This window comes from Dipteris shenzhenensis, chromosome 13 (assembly GCF_047967505.1).
Source record: "Dipteris shenzhenensis isolate YYH24624 ecotype China chromosome 13, Dip_SZ_1.0, whole genome shotgun sequence".
NCBI classification, from domain to species: Eukaryota; Viridiplantae; Streptophyta; class Polypodiopsida; order Gleicheniales; family Dipteridaceae; genus Dipteris; species Dipteris shenzhenensis.
Window position 1 is genome coordinate 19,508,175 of NC_141608.1, and position 11,907 is coordinate 19,520,081.

Here is an 11,907-nt window from a genome sequence, read left to right on the forward strand (position 1 = left end):
AAGCTCCCTTCTTGATCTTCCGCATATCATTATGTACTTTTGTGTATATATGCACATGTTGTGAATGTATGAATGCATGTGTATCTGTATAATACATATTTACATGCATACAAATGCTTGCTGCATGCCTGTGCTGGGCTATGCACATGCAAGCACACACAAGCACATTTGCATGCGTCTCTCTCTCTCTCTCTCTCTCATATAAGAAACTGTCCAGACTTGAAAACTTGGTGCGCACAGCCTTTGTCCATGTTCTGTGCGGAGAAACCCAAAGCTATGGCTAAATTCTCTGCAAGCACACATTATACAGCATCCTTCCCTTCACAACACCACATCTAGATTTGGCACATAACCTTCCCCCTTCATGCGTAAGCTCAAAATCTCAAACATTGATGTGTTCTCACTGTTGTTGTTGCCTATTACAAACTCATGTATTTCCTTGTTCACCTCTATCAAAGCACTTGCAGGTTTCTTCTTTGCCCCTGCATGTTTCCTCAGCTCCTCTATTCTGCTTGCATCATCGAACCTGCAAGCACTTCCATAGATATTGGCCATGAGCACATATGAAGCAGCAGCTTCTGGATTCATCTGCACAAGTTGCTGAAAGCATCTTAGTCCTAGCTCTGCTTCCCCATAAGCTTTACAGGCACTGAGCACAGCTCTCCACATCCCTTCAGCTGGAGGGCACCGCATAGTCTCAAAAAATCTCTCTGCCTCATACAAATGTCCAGATCTTGCAAGAAGATCCACCATGCACACGTAGTGAGCTGTTGTCGGAGCAATTCCATATTCTTCTTTCATCACCTTGAAATACTTCTCACCCTTGGCTACTGAGTTGGTATGGCTGCATGCAGTGAAAAGACATGTAAAGGTAGTAACATCTGGCTCCACGTCCTGTTCCTGCATCTCCTCAAAACATTGGAAAGCCATGTTGGCTTCATGGTTAATGCCGTAAGCTTTTATCATGGCACTCCATGACACGACATCTTGAACTAGCAGCTTATCAAAGACTTCCCGTGCCTCTGAAATTGAACCACATTTGGCATACATATCGATTAAAACATTGCCAACAAATCTCTCTCTTTCAAATCCTTTTTGTGCAATCTCAGCATGTATTTCTCGGCCCTTGCCTATGGCCCCCATGCTGCCAGAGGCTCTCAAGATACAAACAAATGCAATGTAACTTGGGGAGACACCCTCTAATTGCATCCGTTCAAAATATTTAAGTGCTTCCTGACCAGGTCCATGTTCAGAATATCCTGCAATAAGTGCAGCCCAGGACACGACATCTGGAACTGGCAAACCATCAAAGACTTCTTGTGCCTCTGAGAGTGAGCCACATTTGGCATACATGTCGACCAATGTATTACTGAGAAAAACATTTCTTTCAAATCCCTTCTGCATGATCTCAGCATGTAATTCTCGACCCTTGCCTATGGCTCCTATGCCACCGCAAGCTTTCAAAGCAGAAACAAATGCAGCTGCACTTGGAGAGATACCCTCCAGTTGCATCTGTTCAAAACATTTCAATGCTTCCTGACCAAATCCATGTTCAGCATATCCTGACATGAGCGCAGTCCAGGACACAACATCCCGAGCTGACAGGTTGTCAAAGACTTCTTGCGCCTCTGAAAGTGAGCCACTTTTGGCATACATGTCAACCAAAGTGTTGCCAATGAAAAGCTCTCTATCAAATCCCTTCTGTGCAAGCTCAGCATGTACTCCTCGACCCTTGTCCATGGCTCCAATGCTGCCACAAGCTTTCAAGGCCCTAACATATGTGACAGCGTTTGGTGAGATGCCTTCAAGTTGCATTTGTTCAAAACATTTCAGCACTTCCTCGCCAGATCCATGTTCAACATAACCTGCAATTAAAGCAGCCCACACCACAGCATCCCGAAATGACAGTTTGTAAAAGACTGCCCATGCGTCAGGAAGTGACCCACATTTAGCATACATGTCAACCAAAGTGCTGCCAACACAAATATCACTTTCGAATCCCTTTTGTGCTATCACAGTATGTATTTCCCTGCCCCTGCTTACAGCTCCTATGCTACTACAAGCTTTCAAGATGCAAACAAACGTGACAGAATTTGGAAAAATGCCCTCCCCCTGCATTCGTTCAAAGCATTTCAGTGCTTCCTCACCAGGTCCATGTTCAGCATATCCAGCAATTAATGCTGCCCATGACACAACATCTCGAGCTGGCAGCTTTTCAAAAACCCTCAATGCTTCAGAAAGGAAGCCACATTTAGAATACATGTCGACCAGGGTGTTACCTAAAAAAGAATCTCTTTCAAACGCATGTTGTACAATACCAGCATGTACTTGTCGGCCCTTGCCTATTGTTCCTAGGCTGCCACAAGCTTTTAGGACGCAAACAAAAGTAACCCCATTTGGAAAGATGCCCTCCAGTTGCATCTGTACAAAACATTTCAGTGCTTCCTGACCACTTCCGTATTCAGCATATCCTGCTATTAGTGCTGTCCATGTTGTAACATCTCGGACTGGCAGCTTGTCCAAGATTCCCTGTGCCTCTGAAACTAAGCCACATTTGGCATACATGTCAACCAAAATGTTGCCAACAAAACGGTCTTTTTCCAATCCTTTTTGTGCAATCTCAGCATGTATTTCTTGGCCCTTGCCTATGGCACCTCTGCGACCACAAGCTTTCAGTACACAAACAAATGTGACAGCGTTCGGAGAAACACCGTCCAGTTGCATCTGTTTAAAGCATTTCCACAGTTCCTGATCAGGTCCATGTTCTGCATATCCTGCAATCAGTGCAGTCCATGACACAACATCTCGAACTGGCCATTTCTCAAAGACCTCCCGTGCCTCTGAAATTGAACCACATTTAGCATACATGTTGATCAAAACGTTGCCAACAAGAAGATCTCTATTAAACCTTGTTTCCATAATTTCAGCATGAACCTCTCGGCCTCTTTCTAAGTCGTTCAGCCTGGTAAAAGCTCTTAGTAGGGCTATAAGCGTATACCTGCTAGGATCTACACTATCCACTTGCATTCTCTGGTACACATTGTGAGCCTGCTGTATTTGCACACGTTTGGTATCACCTAATATGAAGGAAGTCCATAAATGCTGAGTCTGATGAACAAACCTGTTGAAAACCAGCTGACCAGCGCAAACAATGCCACATTTCCCAATGTGTGCATGCATGTGCTTCATGGAGCTATACATCTCGACTGAAGATATACTAAGTGCCCCCCTTGCAGTGGTTGTACACCCACGTGCGCTCTACACTTAACATGAAGCCTGACTATGGTAAAAGCCAGGATCTCAAGCCTTGCAGGTTTCTCAAGTATGTCTTTAATAGAACATACGCGTGCCCCTTTATGCCTGAAATCTGGAGCTTTCGGGTTTATCTGTTACTGCCAGTGGCCACCACGGAAAGGATCCGTGAAATACTCTTGCCATAATTGCTTTATGTTCACCTCAAAATACGATATTGTGGTGCCCAAATTGGGTATTTGACGACCAAGTAGGGACAAGTCTGCCCGCGGCAGCAAAGTAACAAACCTGAACTTGCGAACTTCCAAAGGGGGCAGCCGACATCCATCATTATTACGTTTTTTCTGCTGCCCCTCAACTGAAAGGGATCCCTCCCGCCACAAACGTTCTGTACGCAACGCTGGTTCTGTATCTGGGAGCAAACCGAGTATCCCGGTGCAGACGGTGCGCAAGCAAAGTAGCAAACTTGAACCGGGGCATCTCCAGAAGCTTTGTGCATCACTGGATCCTTTGGGAGCTGACTCTCCATCTGCAGGAACCATACACCAGTGGCTATTTCCAACCAAGAACTGTGGCCGAGAATATGGACTCATGCTGATAGTCTTGCTGCACGAGCAGACGAAACTGCAAAGAGGGTGAATCCAAATAACAAATCAACACTACCTTGTCAAGATCCAGGCATGTGGGTGCGGGCATTTGAGGTTTACACAAGGGAAAATAAGCTGGTGGCGGTTTCCTTGAGCGCGTCGATGCTTGGAAAGATCGGGGTGCTCCTTGAAGTGATAAGGATGTGGAGCCAATCAACGCCCATGAGTCTCTTTCGAGCCAAATCACTGTCACATTTGATTGGGATACTCAGCCCTTTCTGCTTCCGAACACAGCCTGAAAAGTCTGTCACAAACAGATCTACCTCCCCAGTGCCAATTCTCCATGTGGCCTGAATTGTTCAAGCTTGCATCGCAGTGCGCACCTCCACCTCGTGGAAACAGGCCCTAAGAGGGCCGTCACGCCAACCCCATGCTTCTCCAAATCTATGAATTCTCTGATGCGAATTACGTGAGCACGGCCACACCAAAATGGAGACAAAGGTGTTGTGGTTGTAATTCAGTTCTTGGCCGTGCCATTCCTTTGGCGATGCTTCTTCTAAGTAGTTCTGAGGGTGATACATTCAATGTCGTGTCATGAGCTCCTCAACATCACGGATTCACCCAGTAAGAGACTGGCCTCTAAGTTTGAGAGTTTAGTTGAGTTGCAAATTTTAGTTTTGCAATTGCACGCAACGCAAATTTTAGTTGAGAGTTTAGTTGAGGTGCAAATTTTAGTTTTGCTCTTGGGCGCTTTTACACATTTCCGAATGCGTGGGCTTGCTATTGGCCGACTCTCACACATGTCCGATTGCCTCGGCTCGAAACTACTACCGTTCAAGCATTGATGTATTTCACACATGACTCGACATTGTAGCAGCTTTTATCCATTTGATTGGATCAACATGAGATGGGTCCCCCAAACTTCCACTTTTCCAAGCTGTCCACACACCATGGGGGCCCTGCGTAGGCTAGGACAAAAGCAAATATAACCGATCTGAACTCTATCCAATTGTTTGTGCCAAGGTTCAACACCCCTTCACCCTCCCCTTGTGTGAACCTTGCTTAAGGAACTCGTAGTTGGTCGTGTCCGTGTGGGGGACTGAGGGAAAAAAAAGGTGGCTTACTAGTGCATATGAAGAAACAAATCCCATTGCCATCCTATCTCCCTCCAGATATCCAATTGCACTTAAGTGCTATCATCATCCTCTCACTCTTTCGTGCCATAAGAACTCCTCCATGTGCACAAAGATGTGCATCTCTTGGTGGCTCTATAGGGTGTTGAGTTGGATCAAGTCAAATCGTATCATGTAGTAGCAACTTGTCCTCCCCCATGTGCACTACTTTAATGCACAATTGGTGGTTTGATCAATTGGCCTCTAGGTTAAATCACCTCAGATGTTAGAATTTTATCCATTATTAACTTTAAGTGCCTTGGTGACTACATGGTTACTTGGTTAAGTAGAGAGGTTGCTGGAGTCATCATTGCAACATAGGTCAATCTTATCTATTGTACATTGTCTCTTTTAGGCAAAGACCTCAAGCCATCCCTTCTACGGTCCTTCTTCGCTCTTTTGTTTGTTGTTTAATTGAAAGAGCATGAGCCCTTTCCCTTATTATTTCTATCGGCTCTTCCCCCCCGATAAATGGGGGTTTGTCTTCCTTTAAAACATATTTGCAAATTGTGTCACAAGATCTCCTATGATCAAGGTCTCATGCCATTCTTATATCAGTGAATGGCCTTCTAGATCCCCTATGACAATTCCCTCGCCTATCATTCACCATCCCGATTGAATAGGAGGGTGATGGTGGCAAGTTGCTAAGTCAAGATGGCTAACTGCGTTTGTGGGTGCCTTTGGAAAAAAGTAAAATTCTCTAAATGAGAAGGATAAAAACTAACTTCAATGAAAAGTACAATATGCATAAAATTATAGTCCAAATAAGTAAAAAAATTAATTATAAATTTGCATAGGTGCTGAAAATTTGCATAAGAAAAAAAAAATTAATTATAAATTTGCATAAGTGCCGAAACATTGTGCTTTGGTATGCTTATACCATAGGTATATGTGTCTAATATTAGGTCATGGAACTTTAAAAAGACCTTAGCCCACACCTTAAAACTTTCATTGCCTCACTAGTGAAGACCTTGGTCTCAGTATGCTTATATTATAGGTAAGACCTTGGAACTTTTAGTGCCCCACTAGTGAAGCAATCGCTCTTTGCCTAACTACTTGTAGCTGGGTTCGAAGGGTCGTTTTCCTCTCTTTTTGGAGACATGATTGCACCTTGGGCTGAGGAGATTTTCCTTATTGGTTGGTTGTTTGTTGTTTTCAATAGCTTTTTTCTAGCTTTAGTTATACCTTGCTTTATCCCCTTTTTGATGACTTTCGTTGGTAGGCTAAAGCTTCTCTTTTGAGCTCCCTTTTTTTCCTTATCCCTTCCATTTTCTCTCTTTCTTTTATTAGTAGCTCGATGCTTCTTGTTTTATGATTCCACAGATCCTTTCCTTAGTGGCAAATGTTGGTTTGGCAATAGGGGATCAAGTGGAACCTCACTTGACTCCCTTAACTATCAAGGTCTTACTTTCATTGCCCCTCTAGAGGAGGATAGCAACTCTTTGTATGGCTTCTTATAACTAGGTTTGAAGGGTGGTTTCCCCCTTTGTTTTAAGACAATAGAACAACACTTGGACACCTGTCAAACTCCCAAAAGGAAGAAAGCTATGGGTTTTAAGGTGAAGTGCAAAGTGGACTGAATTGTGCAGAGATACAAGACAAGGTTAGTGGCAAAAGGGTATGCTCAAACATATGGTTTGGACTATGATAAAACATTCACCCCGGTGGAAAAGATGACAACCATACAGTAAAATGGATGTCAAGAATGCATGTCACACTCCATGAGGAAGTTTTTAAGCATCAACCCCCAAGGGTTAAATACACCCCAAATACCCTATGCATGTGTGCAAGTTGAAAAAAACCTTATATCGGCTGAAGCAAGCTCCAAGATCTTAGTGCAAGAGAATAAGTAAAATCTTGTTGAATACGCACTTCAAGCAATCCAACGCTGATAGCTCACTATATGTGAAGCAAGAGGACGCCAAAATAGTGATTGTGGTCATATGTGTGGTTGATTTGATCATCACGAGGAGTCTTGATGCAAAAATTACAACAACTAAGAAGAGATTGACAAGTGAATCTAACATGAAGAATCTTGGTTGAAAATGAGAAAATGTCTATGTTCAATGATACAAATAATGTCCAAAAGAAGATAAGAGTAGGGAAGGGGACGGAAGGGAAGTGAGAGAAGGGGGGAAGGAGGTCTACATAGCTGAGAGGGGAAAAGGGGAAGGAGGGAGGGAAGGCAGGGGAGGTGGGGATGAAGGGAAGGGGGAAGGGGAGGGGAGGGCAAGGAGGAATGGAGGGAGGGGAGGGGAGGGAAAGGGAGGAGGTCCATGCATTCACAACATCAAATTTTTTTCCTTTCCAAAAAAAGAAATTTTGTTTGGCCTGGCCACGGAAGGGAAGGGAGGGGAAGGGGATTTTCTTTTGGAAAAATCCATAATAATAATAATAATGTTATTAAATTATTTAAAAAATATGTGACTACATGGATTATAGCCTTGTATAGTTTTAGTTGGTCGAAAAACTTGTAAATTTTCTTAATAGAGGGTTCTATTTTTTTAAAATTTTATTCAAAAGTAATTATAAATGAAATTTTGGAGAGCAGACCATTCCAAAGTTAATGAAATGGGTGATATGTGCTTTTATGTGCTTTCTATTGTTCTTTAAAGCAATCCTAATGTGATTTCTTGTATAGCTTGTGCATTTATATGCCCTTTGAAACAAAATACTGGGTGCAAACCTTTGCTAGAGGAACACACTCGGCAAGGCTCCTTCTTGCGGGACTTTCTCTTAGCATCCATAACATCTAAAAGTGTCTTTGTGAAAAGCATACACACATAATGCCCAACGTGAGGATGTAAACCTTGTACATGGGTTCAACTTTGATACTCTCTTGAAATTTGTGCCATGGTTTGAAGTTGAAGTAGAATGGATATTTCTCAATGTAAGTCATTGACTCATTATTATACTGGCATAGTACCTTTCATTGTCTCCATAAATCATCTTCAAATTGAGTGGGTTGGAAATGATTTTTCATCTTATCATTGGAACTCTCACATGTTTTAGGCATCTGCGTGCCCTTAGCAAGAATACTTCACTATAGCTATATTGAACCAATGAAATGGTTCGTAGCATGCTTGACTTTTTCCAAATCTTTATACTTCTGGCTAAAGAAATACTAATAAAAGAAGTGATCTCATGAGAGTAATGATTTGCCATCTTTCATTGATTGAAAGACTTAGCCTTGTGTTTACTATTCAATATGTGGAGACACAGTGACGGCATTGCCAATTGGTGTAGCTAATGTGCACAAGGAGATGGAAGTGATGATGGTATGAATGATGGCGTTGGTATTGATGAGAAGCTCAAACTGTGAATTGAAACTAGCATGTAAATGATGCATATATATGTATTATTCATGGTACCTGTATGTGAACTTAACTATGTGTAGTGTATGTGGATGCTATTGAGAATGAAGCATGTCAGAGAATCCCATAGGCTCATGGCACTTCACTATATGCAAACCCTCCATATCACCTGCATTCAAGGCCTAATTAAAAACCCCCTCATCTGTAATATTTCTTGATTAAAACACACGCTTTGTCTATTTAGTCTATAAATACCCTTATACATGGCACCCTTTTGTAATGAAAAAATATGTAAAAAAGACAATTTTAAAAAATCCTTCTATTCAACCAACATGCTATGCTTACATATTTATAAGTGACCCATCCAAGAACATAGGCAAGGTGTTGAAGAAAGTGCAAGAGCTCATTGAGAAAAACCTATAAAATGAGGCTTTGTATCTTGGTTTTTTGTCAAGCAATGAAGTGATGTGATTCAATCTTTTCTATGCTACCACTACTCTCATGTGGAAGTGCTAGTTAGCTTGTTCTACAATGCTTCATTAGCATCTTGTGTTCATCATGTTTTCCCATAGTTGTGCATTGCACCCACCATAGCCTATCCCTGCTTTCTGGGTCCATAACAACTAAATACTAAAAAATAACAATTAACATGATAATATCCAATTCTCATAACTAATCTTTTATTATGCAAAAAATCAAATTGCAGTAGTAGTGATTTTATGACATGAGAAAACAAGATGCACTGGGCATTGCCCAAGTTCTTGTGTCTATTGATTTTTGGGATTCATCATGTAGCTTGGGTCACTGTTCTCTACTATGTTGCATGTTTAGGTTTGGTCATCTTTGTTTGAATGTTGTCTTTGCTTGGATTTGTGAGCATGAGATGATTGTGGCATCACATGTTTTGGTGTTTATGTATGTGTAGTGGCTCTTTCCCACGAAGTGGCTGACTCAAATTAATACATTAAGCATAGACTATTCCATGCACTATTACTTGTGCAAAAATTATAGAGCCATGTGCATATGGCACAGTCTATCCAAAGGCTAGAAGCTTGGTTGAGTGTCATTGATCCATCATTCCTATGTGAGCACATGAATTGCATCAACAACCATATCTGCTAGCCCCTTGGTTGATTGATGCTCACATAGCCTTTAATTTAGAGATTTTTTCTTTCACAAGTTAAACTAACATGGAAGAAGAATTTTAATTCCTAATAACTTGCAAAGATTTCTTATTCTTCCCAAAGCACAAAGAACAATCTTCAACAACTAAAATAAAGACAAAACCACTCACAACCAAAAAGTTTCATTTGTTACACTCTAGTTTACCTAGTGAAAACCTGCACTAAGATGATTCCCTATTTGAGGCAGCTACCCCAATCAACTTCACCAAACAAGAGACTAGGAATCAAAGTACATGAGTCACCATTTAAAACTCTCCACCCAACCAGATAGCTATTTTAGATCACCCCCAAGCATGAAGAGGTCACGAGTAAGGTATATGACCCTATCCTAGTAGACATCCTCATCCGATACACAAGCATTCCCCCATAAGGGAGGCATTGGACTAGCTTGCCAGCCTGCGATGCTTGGACCCAAGGTCCATAATCTAGGTATTAATCAATGAATTCATGTGGCCTAAGCCGCAATGCCAAGATATAGCTTAAGCCATGCATTAATATATCTTGAATGGTTTTTACCCTCATTAGACCTCAAATCTACATGGTATTTCACAACTTTAGTCATATGGCATTCCACCCTTGGCTAATAACCTCAAATCTACATGGTATTTCACAACTTTAGTCCCCCCTAACCTTTGGGCTACTTACTTTAGAGATTTCTCTTGGATTAGGTTTGACTTAGAAGTCTCTCTAGTTTTCTTCATCTACTTCTCTTTCATGAACAAGAAAGACATAAATAGGTTGTAGAAGAATTAAAAGTTTAATTGAAATTCTCAAAAATAGTCCCTGTCTTCAAATCTACCAAAAGACACACATGAAGTACCACTATAATAATTTGGACAAGTACTACAGGCAAAGCACCCATAGGCTGCCACCTCCTATGGGCATGCAACCACCCTGCTCGAGTCTACAAAGTAGTTGAGTGCTACCACCTCAGCATATAATTGCATCACTTCCTTGATCAAGTCTAGAAGACATCATAGACATAGTTTAGTCTTGACATGGTGTGTGCAGATACCACCACGTTGCTCAACCATGAAGCCTATAGGAAACCCTTTCTTTGATACCATGGTTGGTAGTGAATCAGGTGCTACATGTCCAAAACCGAGTGTGGGGGGTCCCAAGTCCCTGCCTCCTAGCCATGCCTCAAACTTGCCATTGTCCAAAAAGTTGAGAGGACAATGAAGAGGGCCTTCTCGCCATCATTTTATTCAAGGATCCCCCCTCGTGGCTTTTGCATATGGAATTTTATCCCCTACTATGCACATGGCATCTGTACATCAAGGATCCTTTCAACCCCTCCAACATCCAATTAACCCATATACTCCAAGGTGCCATAAGGGGGATTAGGACCCATATTTCTAAAGATATTTGACCCCTAGGCATGCGTGATTCGTGGAATAGATAAGTGGTTATAACAATGACTTGATTGGCCCAAGAAAATTACAAAATAAGTAGTCAGGAAAGGTGAGATTGAATTACCCTCAGTTACACCCCTTACACCATTGGAAAAAGGGGGAGGATCGAGTGTGGAGCTACCTATGAATAAGGAGATATTTATTGCATTTCTAAATAAACAAGGATAATGGGGAATAGGCTCATAATGAGACCCCATTAGCAACAAAGTAGGTAAGAAAGCATGCCAAAGGATATTTTAGAGAAAAATAGAGAAGGTATAAGAAAAGGGAGTGGAGTCTTTGGGGAAGTATGGTGGGATGATTTTTTAACTTGTGTAGAAATTGAAGGAGAGGGATGCTTGAACTCATTTGTCCAAAAAATTGACACTATGATTGAAGAAAGTACGTGAAGAGGACCTACCTCAATCGAAAATCTTTAGATCAAGCACCCACTAAGGAGCATTGGCTTCCCCTTCTTTGTCACTACAACCTCCTTGTCTCCCTTAGCCCTTATCTTATTTTTAAGACTTGTATATGGCAGTCTTTAGCTGGTTCATTATTTAGGTAGCTTAGTCATTTTGAAGAATCCTCCTATGTTTGTTTCTTTGATAGTTCTGTGATCTCCACCTAGCCTACTCTGTGATCATTAGTTTGATTTGTTCTACTTATTTCACCTCTCTCTATGCTTATGTACATTGTAGGCTAGCTTTGTGGTGTAAATGATTCTTCTTGATGAACTCACTCCCTTCCTTTTTGGCCTAGCCATGGGGTTGGTCTAAGTGTTTGGGTATGGTCTTTTGAGGAATGTGAATGGTCATGATAAATTTGGTGATGTTTTGCAAAAACTATGAGGTCAGCGCAAGTGGGTGTTAATTCACATATGTATTCTCGATGGTTGCATGGGTCATTTTCTTGGCTTTACTACTTGGATTAGGTACTTGGCTTTGGCATTTGATAAATATTGCTTTTAGTTTGGCTTTCTTGTTTGTACTACTCATCTATGC

General features: G+C 41.6%; 1 protein-coding gene across 1 annotated transcript; it reads right to left on the reverse strand.

Annotated features, from left to right (window-relative positions):
• Positions 1–321: 321 nt before the first annotated feature.
• On the reverse strand, positions 322–3,201 carry LOC147895131 (pentatricopeptide repeat-containing protein At2g33680-like). Its single transcript, XM_087383416.1, has one exon. It carries the CDS (start codon positions 3,199–3,201, stop codon positions 322–324), a length of 2,880 nt encoding a protein of 959 aa, XP_087239542.1.
• Between the last annotated feature and the right edge of the window lie 8,706 nt (positions 3,202–11,907).

Coding starts and splice junctions, on each gene's coding strand:
- LOC147895131 (XM_087383416.1), bottom strand. CDS start 3,201: ATGTATAGCTCCATGAAGCACATGCATGCACACATTGGGAAATGTGGC.